The 25,741-nt window shown below is 34.7% G+C and overlaps 1 protein-coding gene across 1 annotated transcript; it reads left to right on the top strand.

Moving 5' to 3' along the window:
- Nucleotides 1-1,870: 1,870 nt before the first annotated feature.
- LOC129256978 (long-chain specific acyl-CoA dehydrogenase, mitochondrial-like) lies at nucleotides 1,871-23,315 on the top strand. The gene is made up of 9 exons (XM_054895213.2): nucleotides 1,871-2,111; nucleotides 7,603-7,755; nucleotides 8,141-8,278; nucleotides 9,791-9,955; nucleotides 14,885-14,951; nucleotides 15,561-15,725; nucleotides 16,501-16,716; nucleotides 17,173-17,300; nucleotides 21,052-23,315. Exons 1-9 carry the CDS (start codon nucleotides 1,990-1,992, stop codon nucleotides 21,230-21,232), a joined length of 1,335 nt encoding a protein of 444 aa, XP_054751188.1. The 5' UTR covers nucleotides 1,871-1,989; the 3' UTR covers nucleotides 21,233-23,315.
- The last annotated feature ends 2,426 nt before the right edge of the window (nucleotides 23,316-25,741 follow it).

Here is a 25,741-nt window from a genome sequence, read left to right on the forward strand (position 1 = left end):
AACAATGGGCATACAGTACGTGCAGACATCATTCTTTTTACTGATGAATTTTGCATGATATTAGGGATCTATATCTAAAGATTAGACAAATTAAACCACAAAATTTTTTTTTTTTTCCTGAATCATGCAGTTCAGCATGGAAAAGCTTGTTTTAAGTTTGATATAGACATTTTGGAGTAAAGCATAATTAGTGTCATGAAAATCATGAAGTCAAACCTATTGGACCTAGCAAGTGCTGTAAATGAACCAATTGCACAGTGGTTTCCTGCATGGGATTTGGAGTGGGGCATTTAACTCTTCTATTGCTGAGAGGAGTGTATATTGTAGTTATGTCTCACTGAGACCTATTCAGTACTCCTGTAAATCATTGAGCCCCCAAAAGTTCCATAGCAAGGATAAAATATGATTTTATTTTCTTGATACTACGTGAAAATCTCTTGCAAATTTTTTTTTTCATGTTTTGTTGGTAACATTTTTGCTCGCTTACTTTACTCGTTCATGAATACATTGAAATTTTCCCATGTATGCTATGGCATGTTCTGCCCCCTCAATTTTATTCACATTACTATACGCGCCTAATGTAAACCACGCTGAAAAGGGAGTACTGTATTTTCTTCTGCATGCGATTGCTATTCTTTTAACCCAAAAAGTACTTTATCTTAGCTCTTGGGAAAAGTGAGACTGCTTTTTTGAAGTGTCTTGTCACTTACGTCCACCTTTTAGTAGACAGAAATATGTAATTGGAAGCAATGCTGACCCACAACCACACCTCTTATTCATAATATGAAGCTACACAATCGGTATATAATTTCAGAAAGAGTGATGAATTTACAAAAATATTCTGCCATTGATAATATATTTAGATCATGTAATGAAATTCATATATTTTTGAAAGGTCAAGTTCATCCCGACAAGATGTTTTGAAGAAAAAGATAAAAGTACAAGTACTGTACATAAAATTTTCAACCAAATTGGATGTGTATGTAAAATTTGAAAGTTTTACTTATTTTGATGTGTATCCTGGCTGGTATTCAAAGAACGGTACCGGTTATGTCACACACTCCACTTTTTTTTTTAATTGAATTACATATGAAATAGCAAAATTCCTTTTTTTTTTAATCGCTTCAATTGCTTCAGAATATTACCTGATACCAGTTTGCCTTAATTTGAATCCCCGCTTTGATATGATAAATAAGCTCACAATAAATTATTACCGGTTACCTGAAATATAGGGGATAATGATCTGAATATTTGATATTTCAAAAGATTGTCCAGTCTCGATCTGCAAACCAAGACACCATATAAATCAAAGTTTAATACTTTATCTAATCACTGTCATTGTGTGATTGACCCTTGTCTCTGATTATGAATAGTGACACTTTTCATCAATTACAATTGACCTATATGACCATAATTTAAGACCAGTTGCTAGTTGCACCTGGGGGTGACATGTTTGGAGTGTGAATGTGTGTGTGTGGGTAATGTTTCTGTTATGATCTTTATTTAAATACCTTGTAAGTTTTTTCCTCATAGTTATTCCATGTTTGAGTAAAATTTCATATGCAGGGGCCCCTGATTACAAGCTGTGCTTCTTTGGGGTCCCAAACCTGTTGTTTTCAGTTTTTTATTATGTAACCATTTCTTTTGTTTGTACTTTGCTCTGGACTTTTGTTTGAATAAATTCAATTCTACCCTGATTTTATGATTACTGAACCCTTTTCATATTCCTGACGCGTGCGACGTAAAGTAACAGTCCATATGATAAGCAGGTGAACCCCTTATCTGGAACCAAGAGTACCCCATGAAGGTATATAATATTATCCACCTAGGGCTATATGGTGTCCCCTTATACAAGAGTTTGAGGTGCGGTACGGTACATGGGTGTGTTGTGCCGCCGACCCCGCCCACAGACCTCGCTAGCGCGCTTCTAAAATTAAGCATCAGCGCGCATATACGAATACATTAACTAGCTCGGACAGAAGCAAGAAAATGGCAATGTTGCGATCTTTGGGTAATTTGAGCAAATTTTCAGTAAGGCATGGAGTATTTAGACCTGGCTTCTTCCAAGGAAAAAATATGTGTTCCGCCGCTGCCGCAGAGAATGTCAATAGGTGAGCATAGTAGGACAATCTAAGCCAAGGGGCGAAAATGTAGCAGAATATGGAAGTAGATTCTGGAGAGCTGAGAGTACGGTACAGTCCCGCAAATTAATGTTCATGTATGGTGGTGGTGTAACCTTAATTCGCGCGTTACCTAATTTTGCGCACGGTCGAATATCTCTTTATCTAATTAATATTTTGAAAAACTGATATCACCAACAGAAAAAGCGACCCAAAAATATTTAGTATGATAAATTTCTTGAAGGTGAGGTCTCAAATTGTGAAAATATTGGCAAACCATGGGCAAATTTTGGGCAATCCTGTAAGGCTGTAATACCTGTATTTTATTTAGGCCTTTATTAGGGGTCTAAATTATTTTAGGTTGCTAACTTCAGGCAACAGCTCCACGACCGCTGTTAACGGTAGTTCAGTAGTAGTGCGTAGTACGTGCCGGGTATGGCGGGCCGTTAATGCCATTATTATAGGACTACTAGTATACAGCTACACGCCTATGTATACTAGTAGATCATAGATGTAAAGTTGTATTTACCAATGGGGTATCATGCACTCTCCAGTCTCTGGGGCGACGCCGCTATTCCAACACGTGTTGGAAAAGGCGACGCCAGACGGGTACGTTTTGGCCTTGAATTTCCAGCCCATTCCTCTTAATTACGGCCTTAATTTAGGTCTAACTTATTCATTATATACTAATTGACTAATTATAATGTAAAATGGGTACTCACTGGTTCTTTTCTTTCCAAATTTTGTGTTTTCGTCGCCTCTACTGGCAAACTCTTGCGACGGCTGTTGTCGCCATAGGATCCTGTACATGCTAATCCAAGGCGAGTTGTTACATGACGCTCGCGAGTCTCTAGGCTTTATGGCCTTTAATCAAGGCGTTCATTTTGTTATAATTTTATAATGACGCTTAAATATCGAAATCAATGTAGACGAGTCTGTGCAGGGGCATAACAGAGATGTTATATTCATTGAAGTGGTTTATAAATCTTATCTCGGGGGTCTATATGGACATTTATCAATTCTTTGTTCTGTGATATATTGTAATATAAATTATGAACGTCTGACAAAAAGATAACCAACCGATCACCTGACCGATCAGCTGACCAGTACGTGAATCACATCGGAGTTGATCAGTCCTCACAGCGTTTGGAACGCTCACCAAGAATTCAAGAAAAAAGACTGAAAATGTAAGTTTAACCTCAATCCATTAACTTTTAAACATTGTAAAAGATTATTTATGATGTTAAGGACTAATTCATACCAAAATTTTTACCATCCAATTTGTATTAAGGCGTACATTTGCCAAAGTCCTTGGGTGCAAATAGAAACGGCAATGTCTAACCAGTTTTATCACTTATAATGTCGCCTATGAGGTCCATACATGCACTTGTTCACTGCAACCACCCTGCCTGTGGGGAATCTACAGGTTGGACTAGTCTATCTATGGCATGCCAATGCTATACAGAGCACACACTTTAAAAAATGATTAAAATATCACTTTTGTGACCAAAATTACTAATTTCTGTACAGTTGCAATTTATTTTTCATTAGTAACTTGGGAATAATTTTTGTATTCACTAGAGCGCTCAAAAACTTGAATTTTTGGCATATTTTTGTGTACGCCCTCTATTGGTGGAAAATAATATGGCAAGAAAATTTTCGTTTTTTATCTCTATTTTTAATTAAGAAAAAAATAATTTAAAGAATCAAATTTACTTAAGGGCCAAGTCATATGACGAATATGTGTAATGGAAACTGTCAGTGTAAAAAAATCAAGCATTTGTCCCAAAGAAAAAGAGAAAATAAGCCAAACATTGCCATCCTTATTTTGCCACACATGGAGATATAACTGAGAACAAGGTTATATCATAACCTTGTTCATTGAATGTGTGCATACATGTAATGTTTGGACCTCATTGGTACTAGGAGTGGTATCATGCGATATATAGGGGCCGGGGGGGGGGGGGTGGTAAAGAAGTAGAATAACGGTATATCTAAAGCCGTCGGGGTGTCACGTGACACCCCGATGGCTTTATGTATACCGTTATTCTATTTCTATACCACCCCCCCCCCCTGGCCCCTATATATTGCAAGATACTCCATTGGTAAATACAACTTTACATCTACTACAGAGGCGTGTAGCTGTATACTAGTAGTCCTATAATAATGGCATTAACGGCCCGCCATACCCGGCACGTACGTACGCACTACTGAACTACCGTTTACAACAGTCGTGGAGCTGTTGCCTGAAGTTAGCAACCTAAAATAATTTAGACCCCTAAAATACAGGATTGCCAAATTTTGTTACCTTATTTCTATTCTAAAGCTTTGCAAAACGATCGTGCGTAAATTAATCTTAAGGTCACACTTTTTTATGACACTTTTTCAGCCGAGGGCCAGGGCGCATCACTAGTCGATCGCCATGGAATTTTGAGATCGCGATACAAGCGAAACCCTTGACCTACTTTAAAATTCCGTCAAGCGAATTTGACTTTGGGATCTTGCATACCTTCCGTCTGGTATTTTGTGTGAGCTTTGAGAATTTTTTGATTGAAAATCAACTTCATGATAATTTTTAAAATGTGCGCAAATTATGGTCACCCCATCATACAGGCAAGCCTCAAGGAATGGTCACGGTGGAGCTTAAAGGAGGTTTATAAAGGGATAGTCCAGGCTGAAAGTATTTATATCTCAATAAATAGAGTAAAATTCACAGAGCAAATAGCTGAAAATTTGATCGAAGTCGGATAACAAATAACAAAGTTATTGCCAAATCTTTAAAATCCAATAATTCATGGAAATAAAATCCAATAACTTTTTGGATTTTAAAGATTTGCATTATTCCGGTGAAACAGTTCTAGGGCTAGGCATGTCTTTATGAATATTCATTAGGTGGGCTGATGATGTCATATCCCCACTTGTTCTTTTGTTTTTGTCTCACCTGCATAGCAGAGTGAGACTATAGGCGCCGCTTTTCCGACAGCGGCGTCAACACCAAATCTTAACCTGAGGTTAAGTTTTTGAAATGACAGCATAACTTAGAAAGTATATGGACCTAGTTCATGAAACTTGGCCATAAGGTTAATCAAGTATTACTGAACATCCTGCCTGAGTTTCATGTCACATGACCAAGGTCAAAGGTCATTTAGGGTCAATGAACTTAGACCATGTTGGGGGAATCAACATCAAAATCTTAACCTAAGGTTAAGTTTTTGAAATGTCATCATAACTTAGAAAATATATGGACCTAGTTCATGAAACTTATACATAAGGTTAATCAAGTATCACTGAACATCCTGCATGAGTTTCACATCACATGACCAAGGTCAAAGGTCATTTAGGGTCAATGAACTTTGGCCGAATGGGGGTATCTGTTGAATTACCATCATAACTTTGAAAGTTTATGGATCTGATTCATGAAACTTGGACATAATAGTAATCAAGTATTACTGAACATCCTGTGCAAGTTTCAGGTCACATGATCTAGGTCAAAGGTCATTTAGGGTCAATGAACTTTGGCCAAATTGGGGTATTTGTTGAATTACAGCCATAAATTTGAAAGTGTGTTGGTCTAGTTCATAAAACTTGGACATAATAGTAATCAAGTATCACTGAACATCCTGTGCAAGTTTCAGGTCACATGATCAAGGTCAAAGGTCATGTAAGGTCAAAGAACTTTGGCCACGTTGGGGGTATTTGTTGAATTGCCATCATATCTCTATAAGTGTATTGGTCTAGTTCATAAAACGTGGAAATAAGAGTAACCAAGTATCACTGAACATCTTGTGCGAGTTATAGTAGTTTTCAAAATCAGCACTGCTGCTATATTGAATCGCGTGATGCAGGTGAGACGGCCAGAGGCATTCCACTTGTTTATTATATGAAATTAGGTTTATTCAAAAATTTTCTACCAAGAACTAAAACAATTGGATTGACAACTGATTAAGTGCGTTATTTATTTATTGCCACAACTTATTTTATCATAATGGAGACACATCATTTACACATGTATGAAAAAATGAAACATGATTTCATGTAATAAGAAAAAGGAAAGTGGGATGTGACATCATCAGCCCACCTAATGACTATTCATGACAATTTGCATATGACTGTTTTCACAAAATATTGATAAACTTTAAAATTCAATAACTTCGTTATTTGTTATCTGATATTGATGAAATTTTCAGCATTTTGCTCAGAAATGTACTCTTTTTATTTAGATACATATATTTTCAGCCCGGACCATCCCTTTAAACCATCGGTTGAACCCAGGCCATGGTTTATGCAGATTTCCTGTATATATTGCGCTTATTTACCGCGTATATTAAAAAATGTCCAATGCTGAGTGATGCACGGGTTTGTCACAGTGCGCCAAATGAAATTGTTGCTTGTTGCTAGTCTATTTTATTCATTGACAATCATGGCATAACTGAGTCCACTGTTTGAAGAGTGGACTCATTAATTAAAAACCGTGGACTCATGAATAAAATTTGAATAACCACGGCAACAGGCGTCAATTTGCCGCACTGTGCGAAAAGCGCACATCAGCATTGGATTTTTTTTAATATAGGGTCTAGATATACGCAGTGAATAAACATAATTTATACAGGAAATCTGTAGAGATCTAGGCCTAAAGACGAGTAAAGTTAATAAACCATAGGTTCAACGGATGCCATGGTTTTAAAAACCACTTTGTGAATTTTGGCCAATAATTCCAAGCCAGGATGCAGGAGGTTCCTAGAAAGTAAAAAATCTAAAACACGGAGCCAGGGATTGTGCCTATATATCATGTGCACACAGTACAGGATGGGATGAAATGAAACGGCTTTATCCCAAATTTTCTGCGTTTCCTATCATGAATCCAGCCCTAAAATAATCTAAATAAATGGCTGAAACAGTGAACGTCTAACTTAATTCTTTTTAGTTTGGTGATTTTTTTTTAATAATTACTTTTTGGAATAATTCTTAAAAAAGGGATTTAGAAGACAAGGATCCACTCACCACTGCACTGTTTTTTTCGTCGGCTGTAATGGAGCTGACTTTAGCAGACAATTGCATTTGCAATCAATTACGGTGTCTAAAACATTAAAATTTAAAAGGAAAAACATTTTATAATTTTATGTAAAATATTGATTTTTTTTCAAATGAAGTGTCAGAGAGGGCTATTTTCAAAAGTAAATGATTTTAATTGATTTTATAGATCTGACTCTTTATACCTTTGTACTTGTTGTAAAATAGTGAAGTTTTACTCCTCCACTTCAGGCTATAATTATATTCTGAATTCATTAATATCTCTATAGATGTCTAATTATACTGACAAAACAAACCCAGAAACTAATGATTTAAGGTACTACTGCAGGCCAGTAATGTAGTGCTAAAATATATGAAAGATTTATCTTTCTGATTAATCAAGTTTTCAGACTTCTCTCAGCAGTACTCAGTAGTAAGTTGGTTATCTTATTTTCCTCTTCAATTTTCTCAGTACCAGCACATATAACAGTAACAGGCCTTTGATTGGCCAAGCAGAGACCATGATGGATATTGGAACGAGGCCTATCTTCAGTGAGGAACATGATATGTTTAGAACCAGTGTCAGGAGATTCTTCCAAGAGGAGGTAGCCCCAAATCAGGACAGGTGAAAAAAAAACACTTTACCCTCTTCAAAATGCAATAAATGATCATAAGTATATTAGGGTTGCCTATTACAATTGCTAGATTCTCAGAATGACCAGTAGCATTAGTATCACCAAAAAAAAATTAGCTTGAAAGTGACATAGCTCAAAATCTGTTAAATCACATATATGAAATTCAAATTATCCTTGTTTTAAATTTTTAAGATACACTTCAGGGAAAGTTTGATGAAAGCAAAATCTGTGTTGTAGGTATTTCCGGGAGGTATTTGAGTTACGATCAGCATGCTACTTAAAATGGGATGTATGTATTTGTACATAAAACACAAAAAAACCAATACCTTGATATTCTCACTACAGTATTGAAAATATATTTTTTTGAATATATAGGTATGAGAAACAGAGGGTGGTGGATAAAGAGTTATGGGAAGCTATGGGTTCAGCTGGATTGCTTGGTGTTGACATCCCAGAGTCTCAAGGAGGAATTGGAGGAGACCTGTTAATGACTTCCATAGTTTGGGAGGAACAGTGAGTATAGCCTTTCAACATTCAGTGTGTAACTTGCCTGAGTTGCCTCGTATTGTATTTTGTAGACCTATTTTCTTGATGTGAACACCTAATATCATTTTTTTATGGAAAGTCTTGTTTTGCAATTTATTTTATGTGATTCATTTCTCACAGAGCTATTTAAAGTGCTTCAATTAGACTGAAGAGAAAGAACATACATAGGCAGAATCAGGGGCGGATCCAGGATTTTCCAAAGGGGGGGGCACATTTTCCCGAGGAAAAATTTGACAAGCAAAGAATAAAAGGTTTTCAACAAAAAAATAAGGACATTTCATCCACGAAAAAATTTGACAAATAAAAAAAAAGAGGTCTTCACTTTCAAAAGGGGGGGGGGCACACATTGGTTTTAACGGCACTTTTACATTACAAATTTTAATTGTGCCTCTCAAAGGGGGTGCACATGGCGGCTTTGCCCCCCCCCCCCCTGTGCGCAAAATGTAAAGACACAAAGAACTTGGAGGTTGATAATCATGATAAAGTTGTTGTTTAGATGTTGAGATTCAGAAGTACTTCAAACTAAAGCCAAAATCATTATGACATTTTTTTTTCATTCAGATCTAAGATTTATATCCTGTTGCAAAATCGTCAACCTGTTGGAAAATTGAAAGAAAAAGTGTATATTTTGTTGACATCTTTATCTATTGATAAGGTTTAATTGTATGCACATAATGTGATCGCAATAACCTATAACCAGATTTTGTATCAATATGTCAAGGTTGAGGTAGATATGTCAAGTGTAATATGTACATAATATGAGCAGTTGACCACAATTACCTAAATCTGTTTATAAAATCAGACTGAATTAATTTTTAGTAAGAAATGTTATGTGTATATGGGGAATTCCATAGGTTGGTGGACATGAGCTCAATGTGTCTTTGTACTGTATAGCCCATCTGAACTGTAACGTGAGTAACCACTTTATCTGCACCCCTAGTAAAAACCATGTGTTCTTTATTTTTTTAATTATATACAAATTTGTCTCCCTAGTAATATACTTCTTTGAAATGGATATAAACAACTTTCATAAAAGCCTTGTATGAGGACCCTTTTCACTTATGTCCACTTTTCATTTTATGCATGTCCAAATCATGTAACATGAGTAACCGACACATTTCAAAGATTTGCCAGGAGCATAATGAAATTTCCCAAGTTTTGTTTTTATACAAAGGATAGTCAGACTGCGTGCTATGTTGTGATAAAGAGATGATTAGTTCCTATCAATAATAATGGAGTTACAGCTCCAAGTATGAGTCAAGGTGTCTCCAAATGTAACGTGGGTAACCGTGGAATAGCCCATATGATATAAACATAATATTCTTTAATTATAAAACCTAAGCTTGACTTATCCATGCAATACTGGGAGGGATGCCAAAAACTAAAAATGAGGTGATATGCCCCTTCTATTTCTTGTTCTTCCTGTAACAAACATTAAGTGAATTTAGATGATGATATTTTTCACTTTGTAACAAATAGAGCTTATGTGAATTCAGCTGGTACAGCCTTCCCCATGCATAGTGACATTGTCATGCCCTACATAAGTCAGTATGGTACCCCAGAACAGATTGAAAAGTTCATACCTGCAATGACAGCTGGAACTAAAGTGGGTGCCTTGGCAATGACTGAACCTGCAGCTGGAAGGTAAATATCATTCATGTATATATCAACATTCCAATGCTCCCTATCTCCTACTCACAAATATTATTACTATAAGATAATAAGCTGTCAATTTATGACATGAATCAGCATAATCTAGCCTAGTGTAATCATAATCAAATATTGCAATGTCTGATATGTGAGTGAATTGTGAATTAACATTTGACTAGAGGCATTATATAACCTAATCATATATACTGTTATGTCATTTTTGATACATAAGTGAATCAATTATGAAGTACCATTTTACTTTAAAAGGTATCACATGTCCCTGTGTATCCCAATGTATTCATATTCAAATAATATGATTTTCTGGTGCTTAATTCATAGTGTGTAGGAAGACTAGAGAAAGGGTGTAAAAATAGAACTCTTTGTTGTACTTATTACCATGTTTGATTTTTAAAAGTGTTTTGTGTGTGTGTGAAGAGAGAAAAATATCTTGAAGGGGGGGGGGGTGGGGATAAGACAAAAATTGCAAAATAAACAAAATTCACAAAATCTTCATAGATGAGGATTCTTTAAAAAAAAAAACAGAATAACTATACTAGAAATGGTATCTGTAGTGTTAAACTAATATCAAAGATAAAAGAAAAGCTGCCTTATGCTACTGAAATCATGGTTTTGAAGCTGAGAGCGTATTTGTCATGGACAAGAGCCAACAAGTATGATTATAGTGTGTATGCCTGATTTTATAATTCATAATGTCAGAAAAACAGAGCACTCATGTGTTTACTGTAGGAATTAGAATAAAGTCCATTAGGGTGATTCCATACGTGTCGTACGGGACATTTAGAGAACATTTGACAGTTTTTTGACAAGAAAAACAAAAAATATTCCAGTAACTAAAGGGGATCATCAAGTACTACCAGAGTGTTAGAAAAACCAAGTCTTAAAATGACTTGAATTCACATCCTGTATAATACAGATTTAAAATAGTAATGTGTCGTACGGACGCAGAAAAAGTGTTTTTTTCGAAACCTCAAGTTTGTACTCTAAAGTCTGTGAGTTGGACAGATAATTTTCATAGAAACTGAACTCAAATTGATATTCAATTACCCAAGAATAAACACATCTATGAAAGAAAGCAAAATAAACATTCATGAATAAATAAAGCAAATTACAATTTTCGAGAACATTGTGGCGTACGGGACACTCAAAATGTGTCGTACGGGACATCTCTAAATTGAAGCCAAACTTTCTTACTTTATGTCTCTTTGACTTCTTCAATCACTTTATTTGGCTGATGATAATGATAATCCTATCAAACTAAAGACATTCATTATGTTAGAAACTGCTATTGGCTTAATATTTCTGTCAATATATCATAAACAAAATAATGTGTCGTACGGGACACTTGTGTGTCGTACAGGACACTTCTGTGTCATACGGGACACTTCTGTGTCGTACGGGACACTTGTGTGTCGTACGGGACACTTGTGTGTTGTACAGGCACTTGCGTGTTGTACTGGGCAGCCTGAATAAAACAATGAACTTTTTATCAATCAGAAGGGGAACATTGCCCCTAAATTCTTCCTTTTTAATGAAAAGTCTTTTAATAAGTAGTCATTCAGGACAATATAATTAAGTAACCTCAATATATACAATCGGGAGCAATATGTTATCATTATTTTTTCATGATGGGAAATGTACAAGGATTCACAGCATTTTTACGAGCTGAAAAACCTGAGGTTTTGTGTGAAGTTATATTTTAGTGAATTAATTGATGATTTCCAATACACTATTTAAACAATGAATGAATGAAACTGTTTGTGTAAATTATGGGGCTAAAATTTTATAATTTTTCATATAAAATGTATATATACATGATATATGTCACAACTTTCACTTGTAATTCCACAAAATATTGTTTTTCTAAAGAAATGCGGTTCTACTTTTTCAAACCTTTCTGCATTTCATGAAACCATATGGTTTGTCTTATTTTCCAGATTTCTTTTTTACAACTTGAAAAAAGTAAGGAGTTTCAATACTGTATTTAAAAAATTGTGATCATCCAGGGAAGTCCAAATAGTTGATTGATATGTAATTTTGTTTTTACATCTTATAATAATTCCTAATTAGCATGCAAGAGGAAGTCATCTTCCAGGTTAGGGTGAATCAATTATAAAGGTATTCTTTTCATGCTCAGTGACAAAGAAATAAACCTGCTCTGAAGAGTGAAAATCACCAGTTTAGTTGAAGGGATTCACAAAAGAATACACCCACATGAAATCAATTAAAATGGTTAGAATCACCTATTTCATGTTCTATGGAGATAAAAATAAGTATTTTTTCAGTTCACTTTATGTCAAATCAATTACTTGAATTAAAATAGGCCTACTACTTATAGTTTCTGAATCCAAATCTTGCAATTAAATGCATTATATATTGTGTGTCGTACGGGACATGTCCCGTATGACACAGTGTGTGTCGTACGGGACAACTTTTAATAGGACAATTATTGAAAAATGAAGGGCAGTAATTAGATCTTTATGGGATAAATCGATCACCCATGGGTCAAAGAAAGAGAAACTGATATTATGAAATTGCATCATCAAAAATAAAATTGTAGGAAAAACTTTTGCATTTTCATGTGTCGTACGGGTCATTGCCAAAAATAGGTTCGGAAAAATCAGGGTTGCCCCTATTATGGATCATGAAAATGTTGTAGACATTATTTGGAACCATCAATGATATATTATTCCATTGACCTGCAATATTTTCAATCTTCTCATGCTTTGCCAATAATTGTTTCAGGCAGTGTTTGTATTTGACTATTTAATTAGCAAAGTTATTGAAAATTGAAAATTCCATTGTTCCCCCCAAAAAAAACTATATCTGACTTCACTTTTGGTTAAAACTCATAATTTTCATAAAATTTAGGTATCATAGTAAAATATTACACTACTTATGACTTATTGAAAGCATGTTTAAATTTATGATATTTTTGAAGTTCTAGTGTGGAATCGCCCAATAATACAAATGGAAGGTCACATAAGTCATCGATTTAACATTCATGTAATGATTATTGCGGATGGTTGAGATAATCATAGTGTTCATACAGTTGTAAGGAAGGATTTTACTTGGATGAACTCATAATGAAGCAGTGAAGAAGTAATCTACATCGTCTGCACTCTGCATGTAATGTTAAGAAATTCAACAAATAAAAATTTAATTTTCAAACTGATACTTGAGTTTGCGATTTTCATTGTTTACTTATTTCAGGTTCTTGTTGCAATGCATTAATTAACATTTTTGTCTCACCTGCGAAGCAGAATGAGACTATAGGCGCCGCTTTTCCGACGGCGGCGGCGTCAACACCAAATCTTAACCTAAGGTTAAGTTTTTGAAATGACAGCATAACTTAGAAAGTATATGGACCTAGTTCATGAAACTTGGCCATAAGGTTAATCAAGTATTACTGAACATCCTGCTTGAGTTTCATGTCACATGATCACGGTCAAAGGTCATTTAGGGTCAATGAACTTTGGCCAAATTGGGGGTACATGTATCTGTTGAATTACCATCATAACTTTGAAAGTTTATGGATCTGATTCATGAAACTTGGACACAATAGTAATCAAGTATCACTAAACATTCTGTGCAAGTTTCTGGTCACATTATTAAAGGTCAAAGGTCATTTAGGGTCAATGAACTTTGGCCAAGTTGGGGGTATTTGTTGAATTACCATCATAACTTTGAAAGGTTATTGGTCTAGTTCATAAAACTTGGACATAAGAGTAATCAAGTATCACTAAAAATCCTGTGCGAATTTCAGGTCACATGACCAACGTCAAAGGTCAATGAACTTTGGCCATAATGGGGATATCTGTTGAATTACCATCATAACTTCGAAAGTTTATGGATCTGATTCATGAAACTTGGACATAAGAGTCATCAAGTATAACTGAAAATCTCTTGCGAGTTTCAGGTCACATGACGAAAGTCAAAGCTCATTTAAGATTATTGAACTTTGGCCATTTTAGAGGTAATTATTAGATTGCTGTCATAACTTTCAAAGTCTATAGATATAGTGTATAAAATGTGGATATAGGGGTAATCAAGTATCACTGACAAGTTTTAGGTCACATGATCAAGGTCAAATATCAATGAACGTAGTATTGTATCAATATATGAATAGTGTTTTTTGTGAATAATTATTTTATAGTAGTTTTCAAAGTCAGCACTGCTGCTATATTGAATCGCATGATGCAGGTGAGACCGCCAGAGGCATTCCACTTGTTCTTTGAAATAAACTTATGAGAACTTTTATCGGTATTCAGTTTCATTTTGAGTGTGGCTTGTTTTCACGTCTCACAAAATATAATACAGTATAACATTTAACAAGAAAGAAAAACATATAAATGATAGAATTGTACATTACAATAATTCAGTAGTTACCGGTAAGTATTAAATTAAATCCAATATTGCATATTGGAGACCAATATATAAATACCTGGAGGTTGTTTCATAAAGAATTATAGCCATGTTTACATGCCAACTTGCACCTGTTATTCAATGCGTAATCCCATTGATGAATAAGTGTATGTCCTTTGAGCATGGTATGACCAATGCAGTGATGCATTATATACATAGGCCTATAAGTTGTCACACTTTTTACATCTTTTTTTCACATCTTTTTAACACTTTTGTGATAATTTTATGTTATCTATTTGTTTTATTTTTATTCTTGTTACACATTCAATCATACAAAAACAAATCAAATTTATCATTACTGCCATGGTTCATAATGTGACCATTCATCAATACCAATATTTATTTATGTTTTTCTATTCACTGGAGAGTAGTTAAAGAAACCTATCTATAAAGACCATGCCTATAAACATACTTCTTGTCTCCCTTGAGTAGTCTTTATAAGGTGTCATTACTTAATTTACTTTGATTAATTTTTTTTAGTGATCTACAAGGTATCAAGACTTCAGCCAAGAAAGATGGAGATGATTACATTCTGAATGGGAGCAAGGTAAATAAAAAAAAGTCTTCCTAAATCTACAAATCCATGAATGTACATGTGTGTTTACTAATAAACCCTTAAATCCGTAAGGAGTGGACTAATATGCTCAGAAAGGAATTTCATTCAGAGATTACGGCTAAATTAACTCAGCTGCATGATGATATATCATCAAATTAAGGAGGCAGTATATTGTGCCAATCGAATATATGTCAGACTCGGACACTTTCTGACCAGCTTTTAATAAGACTAATAAAAAAATGTAATTTTTCCCTCACTCGAGTGACTTTAAAGTGAAAAATATAGGATCAGAATTGTAAAAAAAAAAATTAAGTAGACCAAAATGATACAAACAAACTATTTTTGTCTTGCCTGCATAGCTGACGTGAGACTTAGGCATCACTTTTCTGATGGCGACAACTACGATACGGTGGCATCATTATTATTCAGCTTCACCCTGATTTCCTGTAGATTTTATTTCTGTGGGGTTTTCTAATGACCATGTGGGAGCAAAAAATGAAAGCTAAACAGTGCGACTATGTGACATGTAACATATATAGTAATCACTTCTTGTTCTTATAACTCTTGAATAGCCACTCTTGCTATTTTCTACCATATCAGGTATTCATCACAAACGGTTACCTTTCTGATGTGGTGATTGTTGTAGCCATCACAGATCTTAATGCTCAGAAGAAAGCTCATGGCATCAGTCTTTTCTTGGTAGAAGCTGGTATGCCAGGGTTTACCAAGGGTAAACCACTGGAAAAGGTTGGACAGAAGGCTGTGGTGAGTACAAATCTCTAAACACTCTTTAATTCAATTAATTCTTTATTTTTTAGAGATGGATATTCTTATGGATCAGTGGATAATGAGGTCTGGCCTCATACCCACTGTATTCATGTTACTAGTCATTGATATGATTTAATGTAGATTAACAATAGATGTTCCCCAGGGAGTGGAAGTTGCCCAATGCAAAGACAAAGGTGCAGTATGACATATCCATCGACAGGTAAAAATGAGCACGATATATGTAGAATTTTTTTCTCTTCTCATGTTATTTGCTGGACGTTTAAGCCATTCATCAAAATTTGTTTGATCGAATAAAATATATTTGCTTTTCCAAGACTAGTTACACTTACAGAATAAGGCTATGGATAAAGCTGAATAAGAATGAGGATATTTCACTGTGGCAGATCCAGGCGGGACGCAAGGGGTGGACGAGCATCTGTGTTTTTAGAATTGTCCATTGAACATAAACATTAATATTTGAAATGTAAGAAAAATGTAATCTGTGCCCCCTGAAGTATCAAATTTCATATTTGCTCCCCCTCTTTATCAAAATCCAAGTTCCATCTTTTTTATGTATAAGTGAATGATGTGGATTTAACAATCAATGGGCTCATGTGTTAAGAATTATTATCAATGACGTTTGAAGTGATTGCTCCATTTTTCCATAAGAAACTACACTTAAATATATTTCAAAAGCTGGTATCTAAGAACACCCACACTGAAATGAAATGAATCTGTAATGACTTTGGATTTTATTCTCTATTTAATAAAGGATACTTGTGAGCTTTTCTTCGAGGATGTACGCCTTCCAGCCAGTGCTTTGTTAGGTCCAGAGAACCAAGGTTTTTATATGCTGATGAATCAACTTCCTAGAGAGAGGCTTATTATTGGAGTTGGTTGTCAGGCACACACAGAGTTCATGTTTGAGGAGACCAGGAACTATGTCAGGCAACGTAAAGCATTTGGGAAAACACTTGCTAACATCCAGGTGAGTTCCTTTTGTACTTTGCATTTTCATTGTATTTATTTATTTATCATTTATAGATATGATTTTTGGGGCTGTTTCTTAAAGTTTTGCCATGCAGTTATGCATGACTAAACATTGAGTTCCAGTTGTGGTAACGATCATAACATGAATTCAAACAGAATCTGGAAAAAAACGTACCACAAAAGAGATATTATAAACTTCATGTGCCAAATGGTTTCAATAGAAAGTGAGTAATTGCTGAGTAATAAACAAAACAATCATGACATTATGTCATGCAGATGGATCTCTGTTCCCTAGCAGTAATGATATACATGTCCATGTGTTATGTAGAAATGATCAATGATCTTATTCATTTGCAATTTAGAAGTTATTCTGCTTTATGAAACACCCTGAAGATATTGATCTGTATTGAAAGAATATTTGAATTTTTTTTATTCATTTTTATTTCATCCAAAGACAATCCAACATAAGCTAGCTGAGCTGAAGACATTGATCTGCATTGGAAGGAGCTTCCAAGATGATTGCCTCAGACTGGCTGCAGAAGGCAAACTAGACACGTTTACTGCATCTATGTCAAAGTACTGGTAAGACCTCAAAGATTATTGCTTTTAAATGTGCTCTTTTTTGTCCACTTTCAAGTGGTAGTCAATATTAGTTTTACAGCTATTAAATCCTAAGGATTATTCATATCAAACTTTGACTTTATTGCCAGATAAAATGAAAGAGAGTGAATGTTATGAAAAACATTTTGTGTGATAGGTGTAAAATTTAATAGTCAGGCAGCATATGTCATGATTTACCGGCTAATTATTGGCTAAGTCTGATTTTTCACTTTTATGTGATTGGTGACATCACAAGGAACAACTTTCAACTTGGTGACAAATTTCTAATGGTCATCTTGACCATGTTCGGAGTCAAAATGGGGTCAATAGGGGTCAATTTTTAAAATTGCCCCAATTATTTCTAGTGACATCATATTGTTTTTTTTGTTATACTGAACAAGAAAGTGTACACAACCATACACTCTTGACCTCCCGTTAAAAAGATATGACCGAAAATGTCAAAAGGTCAACAAACTTTCGATAAATGGCAAATTACACTGAAGGTGTTAAGAAAACTCATTTTCCGTGTTTTTATGCATGTGTGTACTTTGTTATTTTTGATTTTGGTAAGTCCATCATCAGAAGTCCTTATCCAGAAGATATGAAGGGTCAAGACAAGGTCAGGGAAAGGTCAAAGGTCAACAAACTTTCATTGGAAGCCAAAATACACTAAAAGCGGTTAGAATTTTAGAAGTCTTATTTTTCAGGGTTCTTTATTTTGAAAAGTATCTATCTAAGAAGACAGTATATATAAAGGGGTCAAATGTCCTTATTTATGAACAAAATAGATAAACAGAGATAGACGTCGAATACATTCAGTGTGGTATCATGGTATTGCAGGAATACCTTGAAACGACTTGACAAACCCTAAATGCCCTTAAAATCTTATCAACTTCATGATGTAATAAGTGCAACCAGCTTTTTCAGAGTTTCTTGATTTAGGAATTCAATTTAATTTCAATTCATTTTCAATTTACTAGTCTTTGATATGTAAAGAAACATTTCATCCATTTGCTTTGTACAGAATATTTTAATCAACAGAAATTATTGTAATTTATTGGGGTATATGTGTAATACTATGTTAACAGAGTGAACGCATCGAGTGATCAGTGCTCCCAGCTCCTAAGAAAGATGCCTAACATCTTATTTGGATTAACTTACGAATAAGAGAATGAGGTTAGGATTGATGATGATATGATAAGTTGGGCTCCAATTGCTCCTTAATTAATTCTAATGTGTGACGGTTATATAATTTCTGACAAAGAGGCAACATCTTGCAGGCATGCTCATAGTAGTCATGGGTGTCCATTAGGCTAATGTGATAATTCTGACCATTACTCGATCTCTGGGGACATTTCTGGTGCATGTGCTGTTTTGAGCTTATCATTGGGGCCCTTTTGCATTTTGCAACGTGAAATTTAAGGATTCCGTGCATACTTCTGGTAAATTATATTAATTTTCAGTAAAAATGCAAGTCTTCACAATTTCTGGTTGCAGCTGCCCCCCCCCCCCCCCCCCCCCGCTGCGGTATGGCCGTGGTTTACTTCAATGACATATTTGATTATTCTTTCGAGCAACATCCAGGTAGTTCAGCAAGTAGGAAAAAAACAAGAACGACAAAAGAACAAAAACAAAATCTGCATCTATGCACATCACTATCGTGAGAACTGGTATTAACCCTAATTCTCCCGGGGGGGCATAATGGCCCCCCCTCAACAATTTTCGCGATATATCTGCTGCGCAAAATTTTTTAACCTCGCCGCTCACGGACTTTTTACTTTCAAGTCTCGCGCAAATTTTGAGACCAAATTTGTGACGCCCGGGTACGCGGTTACGACATTACGCAACATTATGTAAGTGCATGTCAGACCCAAAATTGCTCATAAACGTGATTTCATGTACGAATCCAATGCAAATTGTGTATTTGGCCAGAATTCATAAATGTATCATTATTTCTACTTTTACTGATTAAACTTAATTAATTTTGCCTTGTTTATGATCAGAATTAAATCTGGAAGGATTTCCATCGAAAAAACAATAAAAAACAAAAAGTAAAAAAACAGAGAAATACATAAGAAATTAAAAAAACTATAAAATACATTAGAAATTGGTCTTGGTACCAGAATTTTTTTCATTCACAATTGTTAGGAATGCTATAAAGAATATTTTCACCAAAAAATAGCATTCTAGGAGCTTTATTTAGTGAATCAGAGCAAAAAGTATGATTTCATGAATGAATTAGCATAATTAATTCATATAAAATAACAATGTATGAATTCAGTGAAATTTACCAATGCAACTGCGTAAATTACGTCATTCTCTACCATCATGCAAATTTTCGTTGTGATCGCGCAATCAACGGCTGAGATCTTAAGGGCCCCCCCCCCCCCCCCCCCCGGGAATGACAAGAATCAAAATACCCCGGGAGATTGAGGGTTAAGTTTAGTTTCATGTTGTATGCTCTTGGAAAAAAAAGACACTTGATAAAATAGTACAAGCCATGTTATTTGTAGTCCTTCTTGGCTCCAGAGATCGGGTAATGGTCAGAATATATCACATCAGCATAATGGACATCCATGACTAGTTACAATAAGCATGCCTGCACGTTGTTGCCTCTTATTCAGTATAACAAAACAAACAATATGATGTGTCACTCGACATAATTGGGGCAACTTCAAAAATTGACCCCTGTTGACCCCATTTTGACTCCTAACATGGTCAAGATGACCATTAGAAATTTGTCACCAAGTTGAAAGTTGTTCCTTGTGATGTCACCAATCACATAAAAATGAAAAATCAGACTTAGCCAATTTGTCGAGGTAGATGACATATGCTGCCTGACTATAAACTGAAATACCTAAATTGGAGAAGTCAGGTCACCACAATTTTACTTTTTCTATCTTTTTAGAAATGAGATAAAAACTACTCTCTCAAGGAATAGTATGCAAATTTCAGGCTTTTATCTTCAGATTCATGTTATGCTCTACTAAATTTGCAAGAAAAGTGTTAACAAGACCTAGTTTGTTTAAGAAAATCTTGATAAATTAATGACAGAGTGCACTAAATTGGATATTCAGAAAAATCAACATCTGAATAAAGAACCAATCAATGAAGAGTGACTACACTTCTGAAAGGTTTGAAAATAATAATTTGAATCAAACATTTCTCAAAGATTTAGACAGGCTTTAAAGCATTTGTATGCTAATCATGAGAAATCAAGGGATTGATTGGTTGAATTCCTTTTTTTTTGGTGGGGGGGGAGGGGCTCAGCAAAGAAGACGGATGTCTTCAGGGCATTGGGTTTTAACTTATTTACCATATTGAGCCATCATACTTCCACTTGTTACTTAATAAAAATTCTCATTTTAATCTGTATTAGCCACCCCCCCCCCCTTATATAAATTTACAATTCAAAGAACATGGAAAAGGTAATTTAGAAAGTGTGGAGAAGCCGAAAGATTATATTGTCTTTCAATAGTTACGTATGATCTATGGCCACAGACCTTGAAACAAGTAAACTAAAAGAACGAAAGATGGAAAGAAATCCAACCCAGACCTTGTTAATAGTAGGGCTGAGTCTAAACATCTAAATGCTGTTCAAAAGGCAGAAATACAAAGAAAAGTAAATTTTAAAGGAACGATTTCATAAGTTTTCTCACCAATTTAGAAGACGAATTTGTTGCCTTGGAAATGAATAAATCATCAATTTATTTAATTTCTTTGTTGTTGCCAGGGGTTCAGATGTCATTAACAAAGTATCAACAGAATGCCTTCAGCTTCATGGTGGATGGGGTTATATGTGGGAGTATGCGATTGCCAGAGCTTACTGTGATGCGAGAGTTGGTGCCATTTATGGTGGTAGCAATGAGATTATGAAGGAACTCATCTATCGACCCATCATAGCCTCAGATTAAAAGTAGAGGATCTGCTTTAACAATACGTGCCATAAAGTCTTTTCAATAAAGGTTTATATTTAACCCATTCCAAGCGCAGGTATTTTGTTGTCAGTATGATGTATTATTGATTAATTATGATTAATAATGCAAGTCTGCTCTTATGTGAAGGGATGTGATATATATTATTGAATCAAAATCAATATTACTCATATATCCAAAGTTAATATTATTGGTTTCATAATATATTATAAAACACCAACCTTGAAAAGGCAACAAATATCATTGTAGAATTCAACATGATGTAGTTTGTCAAAACTATTATATATTTAATTGATGAATAGTAATTCTTATTAAATTACTTACATTTTCAAAACATTTATAGTTCATATTAATTTTGCAATTCAGGTATTTTACCTCAAACTATTTTTTGGTTGATTATATCAAAATCGAAATATCAAAATACCTATTTTGCTCAATTTTGGCCAATAGACTAGAAGTAAATCTAGTAGAAATATAGCCTACCCCAAGCATTTTATTTTGCTAATTTTATATGCGTGTGGTGTATGTAGTACAGTTAATGCGGGTACGATTATGCAGTTTTTGTAGGTGCAGGCCATGGTACGCACGCTCTTTGATTTTGGTATCCTATTGCACTGCCGGCTCTCTTGCTCGAGTGTGCAATAGGCATCATGTGTTGGCGTGCTACAGCTGTTTTCTCTGAATGCCATATAATGTGCATTAATCACCTGTCGAGGATCTATGTATCTTTTGTTTTAATACACGTATATTATGGACAGCATTCATGTGGGTTTGAAAATTGTACAAATACTTTTTACAGAAGCGAGAAATGTGGAAAGTATCTGTTCCAGAAAGTCGTTGGAAAGTATATTTGTTCAAAATATTTCTGTTTTTCTAATATGCTTGTAACTTGACAATTTATTTTTACATGTCATAATGTCAGTTATTTTGTGTATGGACCTGCCTGGCAAAGCATTAATTTCAATTTGGTAACTTTGTAAATCACTTCAGATTATGCTAAACCTGTTGCTTTCCTCTTAAATAAGTCAATATTTACTTCATAGACACATTTATGTGATCCCAGGAAATCAGACTTAGGTAAGGTTACTTTTATTGAGGACTGTACAGGGTAGTTATAAACCTTGCTTTGTCTTTGTATTCTATTAAATGACCTCATGACCATTCTGACAGGACGTGCTTCTTAATTTTCATCATAAAGTTTTTAATATAATATATACTTCCTGATATGTACTTGATGTTAAGACATAACTTTGCAATATATTGTTGTTGTTATTGGTACATGTATTTACTACTAGTATACAATTTCATGACATATAGTATGTTTGAGTTTGACAGGGGGGGTTGAAGGCCATTGACTTTATGAAACATTTACTTAATGTGGTATGCAGAGACCAATTTTGTGAAGACAACTTGTTAGATCAAATACCCTTGAAATATTTTGAAATCTGTTAACTTGATCAGTGTTTTCCCAGTTGTTGCAATAATGTATCAAGATTTGTAGCCCAGTTTGTTCAGCCAGTATCTTTAAATTAATACATTTGGAAATGCATGAATGTGTCCTTACTTTTGAGTGCCATATAATTGATATATTTTCAGCAAGTTTTGGGAGTAATGATGGTGGTAATCGACTGCAAAGAAAGCATAAATCTTGTTGGTAAGCAACTAGAGGACCAACTGCTTGAGATACTGAGTAATAGGATGAATACCGGTACCTTAAGGTTACTAGTTCACCAACTGTGTTTTGAATTATTCTTTTTATTCAAAGATGAAATAAAAATCAACATAGGATTAAATGATGCTTTATTAAGTGCCACTTCAAGTACATTTAAGTACACTTCATTTTCATAATGTGTATATATGATTAATTAAGTTGCAAATGATTTAATATAATATAATGGAGACTTGAATAACCACCAATGGCAGGATACATGTAGGTTGAACATTGTACATAATTATTTCACTCATTTTTTGTCTACTTGTTGTTCGTCATTAGGGAATGAGAAGAGATTATATCTTTGTGTACGAACGAACGTACTGTTTTAATAAACATGTAATGAATTTACTTATGGTTTTATTTTCATTATTTAAACCCTAGCTTCTATACAGAAGTTTGTTCAGTCATGGTCTACATGCACAATTACATTTGATATCACATAATACTTCTTCAAAAGATTTTTGTCCAAAGATGTAACAACCAAATTATGACACAGTTTGTCTAGTTCAGAATTGGACTGGTCTGTAGCTTTAGCTGCCAGAAGATTAGAAAGATTCCTGAATGAAGGAATTGAGCCCTCCAACTTTGTAATAAATTTTGTAGAGCTTTCTTAGTTACAGACGTTCTCACACAATGACTGAACAAACCTTTTACTGGAAAATCCTACCTTGGTAGTGAAATCATTTGTGCGAATATCAGAATGTTGAAAATTTAAAATTTGTTGAATAAGAGTCTGTAAAATCTACTCTCCAAATTGCCAATTTGACATTAAGTGCATATTTGGCAAGTAGATTATGACAAGTAGCAAGGACAACTCTCAACACACTTGTAATACACATGCAATTAATAATCAGGAAGGGGCCATTCCACAGAGAGCAAGACCGCTGAAAGACCTTTCAAAGACCATGAATTTTGGTCGATCTTACAGAGGTCTCTCAATGATCGTACAATGAAACTTTTTGAAACGGTTCAAAACAGTCTTACAACGGTCTTACAAGAAAATGGTCTTTCAGTGGTCTTTCGATGAACTTTCAAAGGTCTTAATAGTCTTTCAATGATCTTTCGGCAGTCTCTCAAGATTTTTGCGGAGATCACTGTAAGACTCCTGAGAGATCATTGAAAGATCATTGAAAGACCATTGAAAGTCCATGGAAAGAATTCTGAAAGATCACTTGTTGCATAAAAGATCTCTGAAAGACCATTGAAAGATCTCTGTAAGACTACTCTAAGACCAGTAAGACAAGAAATATCCATCAGTCTTTCAGAGTTCTTTGAGGGGTCTTTCTGAGCCATTCCACAGAGATGACAAATTTCAGTGATCTTGAAGACCGCTGTAAGACCTCATCAATTTTAAGTCTTTCAGTGGTCTTTCAACGGTCTCCGTTCTGTGGAATGGGGGCCTAGGGAGATTATATTAAAGATAATGTAAAAGTATCGATCTGACTTCACATTGTCTTTACATAAATGGTTGATTTGTAATCCTCATACCATAGGTACATGTATAGTGATTACATTTTACAACAAAATCATAACTTGTTGTTTTCCTGATTTTTCACTTATACTTATGTGCTTCTCTGGTTGTTCTTCTTTTTTTAATAAAAGTTTTCTTTTGGGATGGATTCTCCAACTATTTAGTGTTTAATCAACAATCCTTTTTAGCCTTGGAATATCTATTTTAATGGGGAGGTTACATCAACTTGAAATTCAGAATCATCTATGGCAAAATAAATAGATATCGAATAAACCATTTTTGTCTCGCCTGCATAGCAGAACGAGACTGTAGGCGCCGCTTTTCCGACGGCGGCGTCAACATTGAAATCTTAACCAAGGTTAAAGTTTTGAAATGTCATCATAACTTAGAAAGTATATGGACCTAGTTCATGAAACTTCGACATAAGTGTAATCAAGTACAGACAAGTATTACTGAACATCCTGCCTTAGTTTCAGGTCACATGACCAAGGTCAAAGGTCATTTAGGGTCAATGAACTTAGACCATGTTGGGGAATTCAAGATCGAAATCTTAACCAAGGTTTAGTTTTTGAAATGTCATCATATCTTCTAAAGTATATTTATTTTTTATTTAAAACGGTTTAATTCAACAAGGGTTTCTATAGCGGCCGAAAAGCCGAATTGCATTACCCTTTACAATCATTTACATGAAAAATACAATCAATATCAAACAAAGAACAACTGAATTTACACAAATTCTACATCTTAAATACACTTATATCACGATATAAATTAAATTAAATAATAAATTGATACTGATAGTACATGCATTTGTTGTAAAATGTTGTTTAAAAAAAATAAAAAAATAAAAAATAAAAAATCGTACAGATTAATTAAAAATTCACATCTGAATGGCAAGACTCGTTTTTGTCTCACCTGCATAGCAGAGTGAGACTATAGGCGCCGCTTTTCCGACGGCGGCGGCGGCGGCGGCGGCGGCGGCGTCAACACCAAATCTTAACCTGAGGTTAAGTTTTTGAAATGACAGCATAACTTAGAAAGTATATAGACCTAGTTCATGAAACTTGGCCATAAGGTTAATCAAGTATTACTGAACATCCTGCCTGAGTTTCATGTCACATGACCAAGGTCAAAGGTCATTTAGGGTCAATGAACTTAGACCATGTTGGGGGAATCAACATCAAAATCTTAACCTAAGGTTAAGTTTTTGAAATGTCATCATAACTTAGAAAATATATGGACCTAGTTCATGAAACTTATACATAAGGTTAATCAAGTATCACTGAACATCTTGCATGAGTTT

This window comes from Lytechinus pictus, chromosome 3 (genome assembly GCF_037042905.1).
Source record: "Lytechinus pictus isolate F3 Inbred chromosome 3, Lp3.0, whole genome shotgun sequence".
Classification (NCBI taxonomy): domain Eukaryota; kingdom Metazoa; phylum Echinodermata; class Echinoidea; order Temnopleuroida; family Toxopneustidae; genus Lytechinus; species Lytechinus pictus.